The sequence below is a fragment of the Podarcis filfolensis genome (genome assembly GCF_964270895.1).
Source record: "Podarcis filfolensis genome assembly, chromosome: 2".
NCBI lineage: Eukaryota > Metazoa > Chordata > Lepidosauria > Squamata > Lacertidae > Podarcis > Podarcis filfolensis.
Window position 1 is genome coordinate 75,763,289 of NC_139605.1, and position 20,192 is coordinate 75,783,480.

The 20,192-nt window shown below is 41.8% G+C and overlaps 1 protein-coding gene and 1 long non-coding RNA gene across 9 annotated transcripts in view; one reads left to right on the forward strand and one right to left on the reverse strand.

Annotated features, from left to right (window-relative positions):
* The first annotated feature begins 4,828 nt into the window (after positions 1-4,828).
* The window catches only part of LOC310755152, a 44,297-nt gene continuing 28,933 nt past the window's right edge, over positions 4,829-20,192 (forward strand). For 6 of the 8 annotated variants that reach the window (XR_014544171.1, XR_014544172.1, XR_014544173.1 and 3 more), the window contains exon 1: positions 5,479-5,565. This is a non-coding gene — a long non-coding RNA (uncharacterized lncRNA). Of the gene's footprint in view, positions 4,970-5,476; positions 5,566-20,192 lie in introns of those variants that run through there. The other 2 variants (XR_014544169.1, XR_014544170.1) reach the window with 2 other exon arrangements.
* FOXI1 (forkhead box I1) lies at positions 16,354-19,992 on the reverse strand. Its single transcript, XM_083599901.1, has 2 exons — positions 19,364-19,992; positions 16,354-18,315 (listed from the first exon to the last, which is right to left on the reverse strand). The coding sequence occupies exons 1-2, from the start codon at positions 19,935-19,937 to the stop codon at positions 17,756-17,758; spliced, it is 1,134 nt and encodes a 377-aa protein (XP_083456027.1). The 5' UTR covers positions 19,938-19,992; the 3' UTR covers positions 16,354-17,755.

Below are 20,192 nucleotides of genomic sequence, written 5' to 3' on the forward strand. Positions count from 1 at the left end.
GGCATACCTGGAACCTCCACTGCAAAGGCCAGCAGAGAAGCATCAACACACAATTCTAATCTCCCACCATCAACCTTGCGGGGAGGAATTTTGCTCTCAAACCTCTGGTTTTGCCCCATGCAGGACTGTACCAGAATCGTATTCTTCCACTCTTGTGAGAACAGGAAAGCAACAAACCAAATGCAGTTTGCAATCTTTTGAATGCCTATGTATAGAAAACCTTGATTGAACACATCTTTTATTCTCTACCAGCATACAGCCATTGAATAACAAAGCCCCTAATCATTTGGTATGACAAGTTTTTATCATGTGCCAAAACTGCATCACCATTGACACCTGCCTTATTTCTGGAAGGAGGCTATTCCAAAGAGTGGTGTCAGGGACTGGGCAGAGGAGGAGAAGTGTTGGAGTCTGCCTCCCCATCCTGACCCTTCCAGGCAGAAGGAAAAGGAAGACAGTATCGATTTACAACAGTGGTTTGCGGGAGATCACAGCTCAGAGGCAGATGAGGGGGAAAGTTGGGAAATAATGGGAGAGGAGGAGCAGGCAGAGCTGGAGAAGAAGCTGGCTGACATGAAAGCATTCCAGACCCACCATCTTCCAGAACCTGGCAAGCCTTAAAAGTAGGAGAGCAAAGAGCTCAAAGACAGAGGGCACTTAGTGGCACCTGTAGAGGAGATGATGATGATGACGAATAAGGAAGTGGGAGAGAAGCGGGGGGTGGAGATTCACTCAGGACAACACCATTATCCAAGAGGCTGGGTTCTATAGCTACTCTCTGTAAAGTATGAAATAAAAAAGGACTGTAATAAACTTTTCCTTGTCTTTATACTTTCCTGGGCAACCAGCCGGGAGCCTCTGACAGCACCTTGTCAGGTGGACACCACAGCAGACAAGCCTTTTTTTCCTGGTCACCGTAAGATGAGCTTCAGCAGAACCAGGAAGGCCTCAATAGATGACTTCAATGACTGAGCAGGTCTGAACAGGATAAGGTGTTCCCTCATATAACCTGGTCTCACATTGTTTAGGACATTGTATGTCAAATCAAATCCTTAAACTTGGCCCTGTAGCAAATTGGCAGTCCGTGCAGTTCTTTTAATAGTGATGTTATATGCTGTGCCAGGAACTCCACTCAGTTGCTACTAACCTAGGACTGCATTCTGCACTTGCTGCTTTCTGGACCAAGCTTCTGGGCAGCCCCACATAAAGTGCATTATAGTAAATGAGTAATGAATGTGGCAAAGTTAACATTTTCCAGGAAGGGACATTGCTAGCATACCAGCTAAGAAGGTAAAATACCTTCTTAGGTGCTGTGGCCACTTAGACCTCCAGTAACAAAGGTGGACCCAAAAGTGGTTTTGAAAATGATTCACCACAGTTGACCTGAATTAGCTTTCATCCCCTTTATTGAGTTCTACATTAATAAAAACGATGCTAATGCCAATTAAATGGGAACATTGTAAGACTTAAGACTCAGCTATACAGCTGCAAATAAAACGTTTTAAGTGTGTTTTAAGTGCAATATACAGTGTGACACTAGATGGTGATGGTGAGCCTTATGGAAAATTCAATGTATTTTTTAAAACGCTTTTTTAAAAAAGCATTTTCAGAACCTTTTTAAATATGTGTGTAGATTCTACCTTGGTGTGTTAGCATTTAGTAATCACATTGTTAAGTATTTGTTTAGTATGTTAGCATTTGGTCATCATGTGATGATGAAATAAATAAATTAGATGAAATGGATAGACATAGATAAAAGACGATGATCCTGCATTAGAAAAAATAATGTCCTTTACATTGAAAGTTATGAACAAAAATGAACTGAGCATTCATTCAAACAAACTGAGCTAAAAGTAAACACATTTTGTTTAATGAAGAGATACGGTTATTTAAAATGAGTGAACTGTTATTTTAAAAGGCTGGATGAGTGTTGCAAAGGACTCTACCGCAGGGACCCCATTGGGTTGAATGTGTGAAGCTTTCATGCACTCCCATTAGCAATTACAAACATTTTATTTTCTCCAATGTGGGTAAATGTTCTTGTTCAAGATGACATAACCCTATACTTTAGTGGGTTCCCAGGTGTTGTTGGACTACAACTCCCATAATCCCTAGCCAGCAGGGAGTTGCATTCCAACAACATCTGGGGACGCAAGGTTAGGGAAGGCTGCTCTCAAAATCAGTGGGAGACAATGGTGGTGCAGTGGTTAGAGTGTTGTACTATGGCCTGGAAGAACAGGATTTGATTCTCTACTTGGCCATGAAGCTTACTGGGTGACCTTGGGACAGTCACCACCTTTCAGCCTAACCTACCTCACAGGGTTGTTGTGTGGATTAAATGAGGAGCAGGGGAAACTACCTTGAGCTTCATGGAGAAAAAGGTGGGATATAAATGCAACAAACATAAACAAACAAACAAACAAACAAACAAACAAATAATCCATAAAACACAGGGAGGACACCAAAATCAGTTCTTCAATATTCAAAGGACAGGGCAAAGAGGTGCATTTTAAGCAACCAATGGAAGCTATAAAGAGATGGTGCCAGATATTCTCTGCATGCTGAGAGTTCCACATTCTTGAGGCCATCACTGAGAAGGCCATTTTGCAAGCCACCACTATCCCAGAACCCTTGAGAATGGTGCAGGACCTCCTTTGTTGATCCTAATCCCCAGGCAGGCCTATAGGAAAACAGGTGCTCTTTCAGACAATCAATCATAACCACAAAATGCTTAGACTTTTCACCTCATGCTATGAAAAATGCTGGTCCTGCATACAAATGTAGAATGTTTGCTATTCTCAACATAATTCCATTATTATTAGCATAGTCCTTGCTTTTAGTTAGTTTGTTTATGTGTGGTTTTGACACCAGTAGGTGCAACAAGGAAGCAATAATAACCATTGGGAAAACACTACAAAATGCTGCAGGAAAGTTTTCACCTCAGACACATGAGACTGTACGGCAGACCCAAATCAAAAGTTGACCAAACCCTCTTGCACCTTCCACCCCTCACTGTAGGATGTTCCCTTTTAAGATCATTATCAGAGCATATTTGTATTTTTTTGTCAGGGAGAGAGACTCCTCTTTGACCTTTTCAGGTTTTCTTTCATTTGTCTTGCATAATCCTCAAAGGCAGCCTTGGGGAGGTTTCCTTTGGACTTGGCTTCTTCTTAAACATGAGTTTCAGTGAAATCCAACCCTCCCTTTTCTACAGCACAATTATTCACATAAAAAGCTATCAAAATGGCAGTGAACCTTTTGACCAGTGCCTAATTGTAACATTGAGAGCTGAACAGGCTCTTGAGTGCCAAAAATCCAACCCTCAGACCTGGAAGATGTTAGCTTCTGGCCTCATTCCTCAAAACGTGTGTGGGATAATTTTAGTTATTAAGTAAAAAAAGAGCTTCTCTGAACACGATTAGTTACTTTCTGCTTCACATGCCCTAGAGTAAGTTATGCTATTGAAAATACATTCTGGCACTGGTCCATGGCTCAAATAAGCCAGTGACTAGAAAACCTTTTTTCAGCATGAAGACCACTATCTCCTGAAGACAACTTTCTAGGGCCAAATATGCACTGGGTGTTGCCACTCTTGATCGGCAGAAGCTATGAATTGAACACAAGACCTTCTGCATGCAATACATACGCTTTACCACTGATCTATGGCCCTTCCCCACTCATGGGGATGTTTCAAAGTGTTTCCAGTTGAACTCACTCCTTTGGTGAAATTTTAACAACACTTTGCAAATGCACATTTCACACTGAGGTCTTTGCCTTTATAGGTAATGTTTGACCTTAGGTGCAAGTTTTGTCCCATCTCTTCTCCCATCTTTTGCATTTCTGCAGTTTCATTTAAGGTCCAGGTCAAATCTATGAAATAAAATGTTTATTCTGTTTGTTTGTTTAAATATTCATAAACTGCACTTTCATAAAACACAACAAAAATATAATATTGCAGTACTATCAATAAATACTGTTGTTGTTGTTGTCATCATTATTTCAAAAAGTATCATGTTCCAACGTCCTGTTTTCAAAAGCTGTCTAAAAGAAGGGGTGACTCCTGCTGGACCTCTACTGGGGAAGAGTTTCATAGGACAGGGCCTGCCATGCTAATAGCTTGGCTTCTGGTAAAGGCTGACTGAAGCTCAGGAATGTGGGCTACCACCAGAAGTTCCCTGTCAGAAGATGTAAGCGATTGAGGTGAAGCATAAGGAACCAGGCAATCCCTAAGGTACTTTGGGCCCAAGTTTCTTAGGGCATTGAGAATTAACACAAGAAACTTGAACCTGGAAAAGCAGTAACCAGTTCTGCTCTCTCAGCTGTGGCAGTGCCACATTAAACCCTCTGAAGTCCCCATGGCAATCAAAATCTCGGGGCCACCCTTGCAAATCATATCCTAAGATGTTTTTGTAATTTTCTTTCTTGATCAAATCAATATTGTTTCGATCCGTTGTTGTGTGGAGCCCATAGGTCGGTCAGTGCCTATTCTGCCTTTTTGGTAACCTGGCACTGAGTCGTATAGTAACATGTTGCCAGTAACCAGTTCCAGGATGTTTTAACAGGAATCAAGTCTTGAGGTTACCAATGCATGGACTGCTGTGGTCAAACTATCCTGGTCCAGGAATCCAGGAATCATGACAGTTGGCATACCAGTTGAAACTGAAGGCACTCCTAAGTCACAGTTGTTACCTGGGCCTGAAGTAACAAAGATGGCTCAAGGAGTATCCCAAAGCTGTAAACTTTCCCTTTCACAGGGAGTGCAGCCCCATCCAGAACATGCAACTGAACACCTCTTGGACATGGGAAACAACCACCCACAAGGTCTCCTGCTTTGCTGGATTCAAGCTCAGCTTATCGACCCTCATCCAGTGCACCATGGTATTCAGGCACCAGGCCAGGGCTTGCACTGCCTCTCCTGACTCAGATGCAGCATCTGCCTAGAACCTGGCACTTTGGTATTGGTATATAGGTACCTTAGTTTTAATGGTGTGGTATTAAGTGTGTATTATGTGAAACTAGTTTTGTTTGAGCACCACAGTATTTGAAAGAAATTGTCACTACCCTTTCCTTCAGTCTATTAATTATATAAAACCAAGTCTGCCAGGTCACATACTGCTAAGACTTATGAAGAACCAATATTGGTGCTTTGAACTTCAGGAGCTTTGAGCATCTGAAAAAGCACATTGTGTGTGTGTGTGTGTGTGTGTGTGTGTGTGTGTGAGAGAGAGAGAGAGAGAGAGAGAGAGAGAGAGAGAGAGAGAGAGAGAGAGAGTCTGTGTCTGTCCCATGTTTAGAAATCCAGGCCGGGTTTTCTTGGCAGTTGTAGTACACTTGAATCTGAAGCGGATCCAGCCCAGGTTTCATTTAAGTTTCAACTACTCTCAGCCAAACTCTTGCCCCACAAAAGCTAGAAGTGGTGGTAGGCCTCGGTTTGGATACGCGCCCAATAGTATTGTAATAAAACCATCTTTTGCAGTGCTTAGACCTCTGCATTTTCCTGGGTCCCTGAAGAAGACCACTGTCTTTTCCTGGATTGGAAAAAGGACTGCATTTTTCTCTTAAAAGGTAAGGATGCAGCATAAGGACAGAGGGCCGTGCTTCTGAAATGGAGAGCAATCAATCCCATATATCCAAGGGAAACACCTGGATTTAACTCTCCTAGTTTCAACCTCAAGACGTGGTGACTCACTCAGCACCATGTTACCACAACACAAAGGTCTGCTCAACCTGCAGCTTAGGCAAGCTCATATTTTCTGCTTCCATTGTTCAGCCACCCATGTGTCTGTGCCAAGGCAACACCTTAGTCTCCTCAGTATCCTGCACCTTGGCCGGTTCTGCCTAGGCCTTCCTGAACCTGCAGATGGCCAGGACAAATTACCTTTGCCTGAGGTGACTGGTTTCTTCCTAAAACTAACCGCTTCTCCCTTCCTCCCTTTATGGCAATTGCCTGAAGGCTGGATTAGGCCACTTGTTTATATGTAAACAGATGGCACGCTCCACCTGTATGAGTGTTTGTTTTCAGTTTAGCTCACAGATAACAAGGCTGTAAATTTTATGGCTAAGTATTGCATGCACAGCGGCACACCATGTTTCACCTGATAGCTAGAGCCCAATTCAGACCTAATCTGAAATGCATGTCACTATTCGGTGCTTAAAATGGTGTCACCCACTCTAGCCCCTTGGCATATGGTGGCATGAAAGTCTGCAGACAATGTGTTGGTTGAACACACACCCTCTGGAGAACAGAATATAGCTCTGGGTTCTGTCACTGAGGCATTCTGCCTATTTCTCCCCTCTTGCCTCTTGGTAGTCTGCACTGTGGTTCATGGGTTATATACCATCAGACACCAGCACTATACAAAGGTATGGTTCACACATAACAATAAGCTCTGGTTTAGCACTGTGCGTCTGAGGTAAGGGTCATGTCCCTGCTCTCCCTCACCCTCTCAAGAATATAAGAGCCCCCTTGGTTCAGACCAAAGGTCTATCTTTATCTAAGTTGGTGGTCATCACTACATCTTGTTATGGAGGTTTCAAAGGTCAAACTAACTAATGAGAACTTCTTATGAGCCAGGATTCATTGTCTGGTCACAACAACAGGCTGGCATTTGTGAAAGTTAAGCTAATCTGTGACAAAGTCCTCTTCCTGGCTGGGTGGGAGAAGGAGAGAGTGAGTCCACATGCAGGGGTCAGCAAACTTTTTCAGCAGGGAGCCAGTCCACTGTCCCTCAGACATTGTGGGGGGCCGGATTATATTTTTTTTTGGGGGGGGGAATGAACGAATTCCTGTGCCCCACAAATAACCCAGAGATGCATTTTTAATAAAAGCATACGTTCTATTCATGTAAAAACACGCTGATTCCCAGACCGTCCGTGGGCTGGATTTAGAAGGCGGATGGGCCTATCCATGGTCCACAGCTTTGCTCGCTCGCTTAACTTCATACAAGCAGCACTAAACCATGGGTTAGTGTTTGTACATATATACCCAAAGATAGGTGAAAAAGTGGGAAGGAAGCTCTTCAGTATGCAAAAAGTATTGCATGACATGAAAAGTTTTTTGTTTTTTGTTTTTTTAAAAAAAGATATTTATTCAAAGTTTCAAAAATACATAAGTATGAAAAAAAGAACAGAAAAATACAACAGGAAAATATATCAAAAAGAAAATACAAAAAAAAAAACAAGAAAGAAGAATACTAATCCCATATTGCATCTTTTCATTTGCTTGTTTCTTGGACCTCCTCACACCTCCCTTTTTGTATTCTAGCTTAATTCATTGTTTCAGCAAATTCTTCCCATGTTTCTCAATTTTTGTTTAAATAATTTATCTTAACAGTCTATCTTGTTTATTAACTCAACATATCCTTTCCATCTTTTGCTATATTCTATTGTTCAATTTACATTAATTTCTTTAACCTTATCTTGCCTTAAAAATCTTAAAATTCAAATTTTAAGCCATATTTCTACATAACTCCTTAAATCCTTTTTACTAAAGCCAATTGGTTCCATTCCAGCATAATCCCTGATATTTCATTAGTGTTACACTAATTCCAAAAATAGAAATAAATTTTTCTTTTTATAGACTTTTTCTTTTTCTCTAGTTTTTATCCAACGTCCCTTCTTCCTGGTCTCGGGTTATGTCAGTCCTTTCTAACCATTGCATCCAGTCCATCAATCTGGTGATCTTATAAAGTTTTTTGGTGTGGTGGTGAGAATGTAGAACTAGGACCCAGGTTCAAATCCCCTTTTAGGCATAAAGTTTGCTTGCTTTCATAAAGCTTTCAGCCTAAGCTACTTGAGAGAGTTGCTGTGAGAACAAATTGGGGGGGGGGGGGACTGTGTATACCTTCCTAAGCACCTTGAAAGAAGAGTGGTATAAAAATAAGATAGATTAATGAAGGAAGGAATGATAAGGCAACATATACTACAAGGGCAAATAACAATTCTACAGTAACACAATCCATAAAAAAGTCTGTTTGTACCATTTTCCTAAGACGTTTTAAGGAATGGTAATGATGAGTTAAAAACTGATAACTTCAGGCTGTAAATCCACAATAAATTGGTTACAGTTGTGGCAGGTAGTTTTAAGAGAGGCAAGCCAATTTACCATTGACATATCAACTAGTCAAGTTCAGTTCCAGTAGTTGAAACAGAGCAGAGAAAAACACCTTCATTCCTGTGATACAACATATTCAGGTTACCCATCTCCTTGATCATTCCAACTCCATGCTCTTCCTCATTAGCTTCTCACAGTTCCACAAGCCTCTAAAAAGAATGAATGAATGAAAGAGGCAGAATTACAACATACAACTGCCATTCTGCCAATGGAAATCTGAGAAATGGCTCTCTTGCTTCATAGATATTTACAAAGTTTAATTAAAGTGTATATGACCTTTCAATACAGAGAAACTCAAATATACAAATATGTCATTCATAATGCCAGTTCTCCATAAATGGAGTGCTCTGGTGTATAACACCAGACCTTCAAAAAAGTGGTTTTTGTAAACTTGCTCAAACAAACCTGAATAAAAAAGACCCTTTATTTCATTGAAGCTCCCGTTCTCCACACAGTAAAGACTGTCAAAATGCTACACTTACATGGTATCAAACTACTGTAAGTGGCTTAAATGCCGAATCCATATTTAATACTCTCTAATAATATAAAGGATATATTATAAATAATTATAATATAATATAAGGAAATCTTTTATAACCTTTTATGAAGCCAAACTTTTATAAGCTTAGTCACGACAATGCCAAGTAATCCTGCTTTGTCATTTTTTAAAAATGCCACTCTCAAAAGTAAAAGTCATAAGGACTACACACCCTTTTAGGTCTGCATGTTCAAAGTATACGTCTAAAGTGGTGCTGACAGACAGGAGTGCATGATCCCATTTCCCCTTCTGTGCACATTCACTGTATGCCTAAGTAACATGTATACAGTCCTAATGGTGAATAAGAACATAGGAAGCTTCCTTATACTGAATCAGGCTGCTGGTCCATCTACTTCAGCTTTTTCTAATGTGACTGAGAGAAGCTGTTGAGGATTTCAGACAGGAGGCTCTCCCTGCCCTATCTGGAGATGTCAGGGATTGAGTCTAAGAAACTTTGTGTTAAAAGCACTAGCTATAGCACTGAGCTAAAGCCTCCCGCCACCCTGTCTCTCAAATACTGTGGTGATGTTTGTGATAGAATGAGGCCCTGTAAACTGTGGAGATTCTGCAGAGAAACGCATAGATATTCTCTGCTTTAGACCTAGTCTGACCTATGAAATGAAGTGGGTTTAAAAACTGCGTGCTGGTGGATTTTATTAGAATATATTACTGAAGTCCTATCAATGACGGCTGATCATGCACAGGCCTGTTATGCAATCTATCTTACTTAAGGAGAATAAATTTCACCAGTGGGAAGGCAGAGAACAGGGATCTCCCAGCTTTGACTTCTGTCAGGATTTTAATCAAATCTTACTCTCTCCTGCTGCCTCACTTCTCTCCCCACCACATCCTACTTAATGCATGTGGTATTTCTGGAAAGCACAGTACAATATAATTATACTATAATAAACAATTCTAGGTTAAACATAAAGCATCAAAAAAAGTTAAATAAGCTCGTTACAAATTCCTGGCAGCAAAAGACTACATAATAATCTAATTAGAGCAATCACCACTAGCCACACACACAATCCTCTCGCATCCACAAAAAAAGTGCTAATGAGCTTGCAAGGTTGCTACTGCACAGTGAAGAAGCAGATCCTAGTTCTAAAACTGAGACCGTTTACCCAGTGAACTAGCACTGAGCCTTTTGAGTAGCTACCGTATTTTTCGCTCTATAAGACGCACCAGACCACAAGACGCACCTAGTTTTTGGAGGAGGAAAACAAGAAAAAAAATATTCTGAATCTCAGAAGCCGGAACAGCAAGAGGGATCACTGTGCAGTGAAAGCAGCAATCCCTCTTGCTGTCTGGCTCCTGGGATAGCTGCGCAGCCTGCATTCACTCCATAAGACACACACACATTTCCCCTTACTTTTTAGGAGGGGAAAAGTGAGTCTTATAGAGCAAAAAATACGGTAATTGATTGCTTATGGGTGTTTAAGTAGGGAGAATTCAGCAGAGAAACTGTCGTTCTATGGTTTGTGGAAACTACGGTACAGAAATCTGTGAGGCTGCATTTCATCCAATATGCAAAATGCTGTTGAAATTATACATCAGATCATATGACATAGCAATTTCCTATTTATAGGATTTTCCTATGATCGTTGACAAAGACGATAGTCATTTTGGAAGCGCAGCAACAACCAAACTTTGTCCATGATAAAACTAGGGAATTGGCCAACTTTTGAGCAGCACAACACTGAGCAGGCCGCAACATGATGGAGAACATGTGGTACTCCTTTAACATTCCTAACATTCCTACCATAAGCCTTACAGCATAGATAGAAAACAAGCCAGTGTTTGTTCGCTTTCCTTCCTGTTAGAGGCAAATGGAGTGAATTTGCCCTGAATTTGCATGGCATTTTGCATATTGAGAGCTTGGAATGTGGCAGCAAATGATAAGCTGTTTTAAGTTCAAAGAAAGGCATCAAACACCCTTGTTGGTATGTAAGATACTGTGCATCCAAATTACCCTGCAGTACCTCAGGAGGAGGCTTAATCCCATTGCTGTCTTATTTGTGACTATCCCAATGCATGACATTCTGTTAGGGAGAAGTCTCTCTCAAATGCTTTGAAGAGAAACAGGCAGACACTGTGTTGCTTCCCACTGGGTCTGGGATTCATTGTTAAGTATAGGGCTTCTGCATCAATACAGCAGAAATATTTATCCACTGAAACTAAGAAACAGGCAGTTCCAAAGGATATATGTCCCTCAAGTACATAAGAAGAGCCCTGCTGGTTCAGACCAAAGTTCCATCTGGGGCAGCATCCTGTTTTCCCACAGCAACTAACCAGGTACCTCAAGAAAGGCTGCAATGAGAGCCTAAGGGCTGCATCTGAACTATTTAGCCACCATGCCTAATGTCCAATGATTGATCTATCCTCCATGTATTTGTCTAATCCCCTTGCAGACCATCTAAGCAAGTGGCTTATCACCACATCTTGTAGCAGCAAGTTCCATAGTTTGTGAGGAATGGACCTCCTGATAAGATGGTACCTGCAGGGGGTCCTCAACTACAGAGCATAGTGATTTGATTGGGAATATAAGGAGTGTGGTGATATTTGGGGTATCCTAGTCCCAAGCTGTATAGGGCTTTATATACCAAAACTAGCCCCTTGAGCTAACAGGCAGTCAGTGCCATTCTTTAAACAGTTGGGTAAATAGTTACCCCAATGAGCAGTCAAGCATCTTGCACCAGTTGCAGCTTCCAGACCAAGATCAAGGTTATTAAATGTTTCATGTTTGCCTCTGTGAACAGGAGAGAGCACTGGAGCCCTTACGGGTCCCAATATTCTCAGCAGATAAATGATCATGTATTCTAGTAAATCCTTTGGAACAATCATAATTTTAAAAGAAACACAAGCTTGAGAGCTAGCAATATACAGCCTATGCCATAATAATTATGCTTAAAATGAAAAAGTTCCAGATTTGTTTAGAAGCATATTAGCAGGCTACCAAGAAGTGCAGACATGAGCTGTAATAGCACACACCTGGGACGGGCAACCTGTGGCCCTTCAGTTGTTGCTGGACTCCAGCTCCCATCAGCCGCAGCTAGCATGGCCAGTGAGATGATGGGACTTGAGAGTCCAACAGGGAGATCCACAGCCCTGATTTAAGTCTTCAGGTGTTGTATATCAACCTGAGCATTTCAAAACAATACACCAAACCCAAATGAAAGCTGTCCAAGTCTTAAACTGTTGGCATGGAAATCACTTGTTCTGAATATTCCATGAGAGCTCATTTGAACATGTACCTTCTGTACATTTGCTTGACGTGACAGGTTCTTGCAGGGAGGAGGATAGTGTGCCAATTAGTTTGTGCACAGATTCAAGTGGAAAAGATTTCTTCGCCTGACAACCTTCCTTGACATAATGCTTCCTGGTGATCTTTCCTTTTTTTTTTTAAAGTAATATTTATTAAGAGTTTAAAGATTACAAAAAGAAGAAAAGGAGTTAAACAAAGCAAAACAATACAATACAATAGAAGAAAAACAAAAACACTACTTATCTTAACAAAACAAAACAAAAGCAAGAACAGAAACAATTAAAAACACATCTAATATTTCCATGTCTTGTCTTTCATTTACTTGTTTCAACAACCTCCTCACACCTCCCTTTTTTGTATTCCAGTTCAGTTAGCTATTTCAGCAAATCCTTTCCATCTTTCTCATTTTTTGTCCTATAATTTATCTTAACCCAATCTAACCTTATTTTTTCCCCTTTGGCCCATTAAACAATCTATTCTTACTTAATTCTTTATAACATTCCTACTAAAGCCATATAGCTTCATTCCAACATCCTTCTAACATTCATTAATTTTACAATGTTTCTGTAAATAGTCTTTAAATTTTTTCCAATCTTCTTCCACCGACTCTTCTCCCTGGTCTCGGATTCTGCCAGTCATTTCCACCAGTTCCATGTAGTCCATCAACTTCATCTGCCATTCTTCCCGGGTGGGTAAATCTTGTGTCTTCCAATACTTTGCAATGAGTATTCTTGCTGCTGTTGTAGCATCTTTCCTACTCCCTTAGAGACTTCCTCCTCCTCAGACTAAAAAAGAGAGGTGAAAGGGTACATAGACCTTGACTGCTCAACACCTGCCAGTACCCAACACCTGTGTGTGTTGGATTAGTTGAAGCTGGAAGGTCATTATGTACAAGTCAAACAAAAACTAGGGATTAGCACTGGTCTTTGGTCAGTAACGAAGTAGTTCTGCATATGCTTTATAACCCTCTAAGTAAGAATGTGTTGACTAAGCACTATCTGAGGCTGCATTCACACAGCAGTTTATTCCATTTCCCTGATGTTTCCCTAAATGTTAATTTCCGCATTATATTTCAGGCTTCACATGACGTAAAAGCCAGTTCTCTCTAAGGGCTCACTTCCATGTTATTTGATTCCCTTAACCCAGAAAATCGTGGCAGTAAAATGACAAAATTTGCGGCCATGTACAGTTCTTTTCTACTGCTTTCAGAAGGAAACACACGTGTGCAGAAAGGGTGGGCAAGAAGCAACATCATCCAACAACATTTGTTGTATCACACCATACCCACTGGTGTGAATGAAATTTAGCACAACTTGCTGGTATAGCAATCAAATAGCCACAGTTCCATAATGTCACAGGTACTGCAGTGGGAAACAAACAGCAAACAGGAGAGAAGCACTAATATTCTAATCAGGGAAACTAACACAATATTCCCTGTGTCAAAGTGCACCCTGAATCTTTGGCCACACTGCATGAAGGACTGGCATGTTTGTGAGTGGAGAGTAGAGTGGAAATAACCGTGTCTTAGTTCATAAGGTGGCTTGATGAGTCAGTGCATCTGGCTATTAACCAGAACGTTGGTGGTTTGAGCCCACCTAAGGGTGACAATGGGCTGGATTCCTACATTGCAGGGGGTTGGACTAGATGACCATCAGGATCCCTCCCAGCTGTACAATTCTAAGGCCGAGCAGAACTTGTTTTAAAAAGGTAAATTAGAAGTGCTATGTAGAAAGTAAATCTAGAGATTTATACCTTATTCCATTAGCTACCATGCATCTTCACCCTACCCACCTTGGGTTACCCTTTAACGATCTGTGAATACATATATTAAAACTCACTCATGCACAATTTGAGCATGTTATTATGACGGTATGTAAAAAAATGTTCAGGAATACTTGACTGAGGCAGTATGAACTATTACCTAGGTCATCTTTCTCAGAGGTGCTTCTGTGATTCATTGCCAGAAGCTGCCCCTGAGGGCAGCAGAACTGATGCCACCATATTCCTCTCCTTTCCAGAGTCATAGAATTGTAGAGTTGGAAGGGACCCAGAGGGTCATCTAGTCCAACCCCCTGCAATGCAGGAATCTTAACTAAAGCACCCATGACAGATGGCTATCCAACCTCTGCTTAAAATCCTCCAATGAAGGGGAGCCCACAGCCTCTTGAGGGAGACCATTCCACTGCCGAACAGCTCTTTCTGTCAGAAAGTTCTTCCTGTTGTTTAGAGCAGTAGTGATGGTTGATTTCATGGACCATTCGGGCACACATTATTTACCGTGCCCCTCATGGTAGGATGCATGGCAATACTTTTCACATTGCCTAGAAGGGCAGCAGGAAAAGGGCACTGCAGGTTGGTGAGCTCTCCAGAGCACTTCTAGGTTGTTCTCTTTTTTATGCTCCACCTCACCACTCACATCCTTGCACAAGCAGATTGGCAGAGAAAGCAAACTACTGCAGAAGACCATGGACCCATTTCACCGCTCCCTGCCCTGGCTTTGGTAGGCCTGGACCACTGGTGGCTTTCCCACTAGGCTCTGAGCTGAGCATGTGCATGAGCATGATCAAGGCCAGCTCCAGCACATGGCAGGGTCAGTCATCCACCAGACCCCCCCCCAAACCAGCAAAGGCTTGCTGCCAATCTTAATTTCCACAAAGCACGCAGGAAAATCTGAGGCAACATGAGAGAGTTCTCAGCTACCATTTCATGTACACACCCTACATTAAAAGCATATCTCCCTGCCTCCCCAGAGCTACAATTGCCAGCCTCCTTAACAAATTGCAGTTCCCAGGATTCCTTGAGGGGGGAGAATGTGCTTTAAATGTAGGTTGCATATTCAGCCTTAAGAGGGACCATTGGAGCCAACACTCAGCAGGATATCAGTGTACCAGGGACATGGGGGTAAAGTGATGCAGGATAGCCATTTTGTCCCCAGATCACTCCATACCCAAACACAGGAGTCACGTAAGTGCTTTGCTTTGGCAGATGGAAAATCTTAGGAGGAGATTTTAAGTGGGAAAAGCATTTAGTCTTAAGCAGTACGGCAGGGATTTTGTTTTACTGCTTCTGTTGCATAAAACATTCACGTTTCCTTTCTGCATGCTTTCATTTTTCAGACATGTGGATTAATGCACGTTCACACTTTACACTTTATGTAAATAGTTGACTAAAGTTATTGTTCCCCACCCACCCAAGCGCTCTCAGGCAGGACTGTAATAAACCCCCAGCTTCTCACAGTGTTCAAGGCAACTTACAGTAGACCAACTCATTTACATAATGGACGGGATTCAGACTTTGCTCCCAGTGGCTGAGGGAGTGGAGGCTGTCTTTTGATGATTCCCCTTCCCTCTGTAGCCTCAAGCAACACTCTGCCATTGTTCCAGAGGGCTGGGGGACCTTCTGGACCAGGGGTGGGAGCTTGTGCTGGGGGCTGCAGGGGGAAGGAGATTGCCAACAGTCTTGTTAGCCTCTCCTTTCTCCTTCAGTGGGATCCCTCTGCTGGATCAAAAAGCTTTCTGTGGCTGGGAGGGAGTCTTTATGTCTGCAGCAAGTTAAGTCAGTATTCCACCAGACAGGCAGTACTCAGCTAAATAAGTCAGCAAGCAGAATGGCTTCTGCTTGTGCACAAAGTGGAGGTTCCGCTTGTGCAAAGCGCTCCCAGATGTCTGGGAGAAGACATCTGAAGGCAGCCCTGTTTAGGGAAGCTTTTAATGTTTGAGGGACTACTGTATTTTAATATTTTGTTGGAAGCTGCCCAGAATGGCTGGGGAAACCCAGCCAGATGGGTGGGGTATAAATAATATATTATTATTATTATTATTATTATTATTATTATTATTATTATTACTACTACTACTACTACTACTACTATATTGCATAAAACACATATTTACTCATAAACAGACATGACAACATCCTTCGCCCAGAGACAGATTTTGAGCATGGTGCAGCCAAATCTTACTCCAGTGGAAGGCCATGCGGTTGGCTCTGTTCCATTGTAATCAGGACTAATTTAATTTAGCTGGATCATTGTTACGTATTTCCCTCTTTCACTAGTTAGGCAATTTGTGCCACTCTTTTGTATGCAACTTAATACTGGCCTTTAAGTTTGGGAAGTGGTATGCGATAACTATAGCTGACCCATTTGACATTTGTGTCCTGCTTTGTAGGTGTTATTTTGTGATCAGGGCATGTAGCTCACTGATATTAAAGAGCCGGCTAGCAAATGTTGCCCTGTTTTCCCCTTTGAATGAGAATTTGTTTTGCTAGTTCCCCACCAGCCTGCAAGTTAAGTACAAGTTAAATCTCCAGATCTTGAGCTGTTGTCAGAAGAACATCACAATAATCCATTTTCATCTTATTTGTTTTGGCACTTACTGTCAACTTCAAGTACAATACGCACACAGTTTTTACAAACAAATATTTTATTAAAAAATACTTCCCTGCATGTGCCCTTAATGAAACTGTAACCAAAATATGCAGAATAAAAATATCAAGCGACAGTGTTTTCTTTGTCATCATAATACATAAAAGTCCCCTTGGCAACCTTGCCAGAGAGCATTTGTTAGGGCTGCAATCCTTTACCCCCTTATCTCGGAGTAAAGTCCATTGAACTTAATGTGACTTACGTCTGAATAGACATGTATAGGATTGCACTGCAAAACTGCCCCAAGTTTATGTTTTACAGTATTGTATAAGAAAGGTGTACATAAATTAACCTTCAGGTTAAAAAAAAGAAAAAAAAAAGAATGTCCCATTTGTGTTAATACCGTGGACAGAGATTGTTTAAGAACTGTAAAATAAAAAGGCTTCTTTTCACCCCTTGGAAAATGCACTAGCAACCAACATGAAAAATTCTTAGGTTCTCATAAAATAGCAGTGTTGAAACTTGGCGAGTACATAGAAATTTTACCTTTCCACCCAAACACCATGCTAACAAAATTATCAGTGACAACTTCTATGTCAGGTTGGCTACCTGGACTAGCATGACTGCAAACTGAGTTTTAGATTTATTTATTTTTAAATACCAGTAGTAATAATGGGTTTTGAAACAGACCCAAACTATCAATTTCTGTTTCGAAATCTTTTTACCCTCACATCTGTAAACATAAAAGATTAAAGGCAAGGCTTTTAAATATGGATTTTATTAAGAAGGAACAGAAGTTCTAGTACTTCCTACCCTTTGTTACACTCCCCCGCCCCGTTAAGTGTTGTTATATCATGTTTCACAGAACCATCAGAATGCATGTGCATATTCTGAAGAAAGTAGCAGATCTCATGGACATGATCCGGTCAATGTTAAGTACTTTTAAATCTCATTGGTTTCAGCTGAGGAGAAGCATCAACTCTCCAATTGAAAATCAATGAGATTTAAAAGTACTTGCCAATGACCAAATCATGCCTTGTTTTCAGTTAAGCAAGAAAGCAGAATCAAGACCATTTCATGAAGCTTTAGTCACTTTGTATGGTGAGCAAGCAATAGAAGAGTCGCTTTTCCAAGGTAGTCTTGGTAGTGTAAAGTGATGATTCCATTCTGTTTTAATGGCAGAAAGTATTGAAGCAGTGATTACTATGGAGTTAAAAATGATATGCTGTCCTGTACAGATCCTAAGACAAGCGGAAGTCTGCTGTTAGTCATGGCTGTACAGTGCAGCTTGAAGCCTCTGTGGCCTATGAATACCACTACCTGAAAACATTGGCCATGACAGAGATACCGTTCTGGTGTATCTTAACATAAATTGAAAGAAGTGAGGGGGCTAACGTGAAGCACCTTTCCTGACAATATTTTCTCTCCCTGTATCCTTACACTTTCCCCTCTTTTCACAAGACCTCCCTCTGTTTACACCTCAGTTCCCTCTCTGGAATATAGAGTATTATTTGCAGCGAGGCTGTTGTAAAAGCTGCTGTTGAACTGGTTGAGAACTGAGCTGCCATAGCCAAGATGACCAGAGGACATGGAATTGGACCATGGCTCTCCACTGCCATGGCTGGAGATGTTGGCAAGAGGGGTGTATGAGTTGAAGCCTACCACGTTCTGTCCCATTTTGTCACCAGCATCGGTGCCAAGTCCTAGGGCCACTGAGCGGCTGACTGAATTGGACCCATTCACATAAGCTGTCATGCTGGACAGGAAGTTGTTGAGGCAGGGAGTGGTGGAAGATGGTGGTGGAGATCTCTTTTCAGGGGAGCTCTCTGCTCCAGAAGATGAGTTCTCCAGCAGGTCTTGGTGCTCTGCTGCCGCCTTGGGGCTGCCAGTTAAGGCGCTGTCCTCCGATTTGTCAGAAGCAAGAGACGCTGTGCTGGCGCTGCAGTCAGACTTCTTCTTCCTCTTCCGCCGAAAGTTTCCATTGTCAAACATCTTCTCACAGTTCGGATCCAGAGTCCAGTAATTGCCCTTCCCTGTTAGAACAAGAGCAGCAGAATGTAAATATAAATCACAGCCAACAAAGAGATGGTTCTCAGGGCTTATTCTGGCTTGGTTTCAGAAAAAGCAACACATTGGGAAACACCCTTTAAGACAGACAGAGACTCTCTGCTTGTATTCAAATCTGCCCAGATCCTTATAGCCAGCCCCTGTACAGGCTTTAGGTAAACTGAAGCTGAACTTTTACTTCAATGCAACTTGGTATTTCAGTCCTAATAGCCCACTCCACTCCCCGCCCCCACCGCCAAAAAACACTTTACAAACCCTTCATTAACATCAGCAGATTTTACTGAGACAAGGCACTATTTGCCCTCAGGCAAGACAGCAAGCAGGCAGGGTGATTGTGTCCCCCAGTAACACCCAACAAGAAATCAGCCCTGAAAGTGAGTTCCTTAAAAAAACAGCTCAAGTGTTTTTATAATCAAGACAAAGGAACTAATGAATTCTAGGCCACCTATGGACCAGACACCCCCACCCAAAAAAACAGCCCTGGTTGCTTGTGTGATCTTTAATCAACAAGGAAAGAATTTCACAGCATGGAAAAGATTATCACTTGCCAATGTCTTTGAATCAACCTACTATTAAAGTCATAGGATCAAGGGTTAATGAAGAAGTTGACAAACTTACTAAGGGTATTCAATTGCTGCTATGAATGGCAATTTGGAAGGGAGGGAGCCTATAGAAAATAGGGATTGTAGAATCTTACAAAAAAATATTTTAGACACATCACCAGATTCAAAAAGCAAACAATTTTTCTCCCACACCCTGGCACCCCAATAATTTTATTTCCCTGGTGGTAACCAAGCAAACAGGTATTAGGGAGTAATTTAGGATTATCAAGTCTGGTGAAGGAGAGGACAAATAGCCTAGCTACCATTCAAGCTTTCATAGGACTCTGCCTTTGCTTCACTGGAAACTGGATCAGAATCACATTTAGCCTACTAGATACCTTGGGGAACTTATGGGCGATTGTCCTCTTAAGGCAGCCTGAGGGGTGAAATTATTATTAAAAAGTCTTCTTACCTGGGTCATCTTCATCCCGGGGCACCTTCTTGAAGCAGTCATTGAGAGACAAGTTGTGCCGTATGGAATTCTGCCAACCAGCTTTGCTTTTGTTGTAGAAGGGGAAGTTGTCAGCGACATACTGGTAGATTTGACTGAGGGTCAGTCTCTTGTCCGGGGCTCCGTGGATGGCCATGGCAATGAGCGCAGAATAGGAATAAGGTGGTCTGACCAGCTTCATCAGCTCTTCTTGAGAAGGCATTGGGAGCCAGCCCATTTCATTCCCTGCCAAGCCGTGCATGTTAGGCAAGAGCTGCCTTTGCATCCCATAGGCTGGTGGGATGTATGGGCTGCCATTGGTTCCCGGTAGGTAAGGTGGACTGTTAATGGAAGGTCCATTTAACCACAAGTAAGGGTTGGGTGTAGCATTGTAGTCCCCTGTTTCAAAGTTTGTAGGCCTCTGTGGACTAGGAATATTCTGTGGATGAAAGAAATTTTCATAGTAGATGTTCATTTCAGGAGGTTCCTGCCCAATGTTAGGAAATTGCGGGCTGCAGCGGTGTGGTGAGTGTATCTGTGGATCAAATGAGCTCATAATCTAGCTCTGGCAGTTGACCAAGTTTCAACACACCTGTGTTACTCCTTTCCCTGAGACAGGTGCATCATCTGTGCTGGCTAGCTCTGGTACTTATACACCTGTAATGTTTAGGTTTCCCTTCCAGGGCTCAGCCTAGTGCATCCTGATAGGCTGGAGATCAGGGTGATATCCCTTTTTTGGAATGCTGACAGCCCAAGCCAGTAATAGATGTCACATTAACCAAATTTGAAAGTTACAACTGTTTATCTTTTT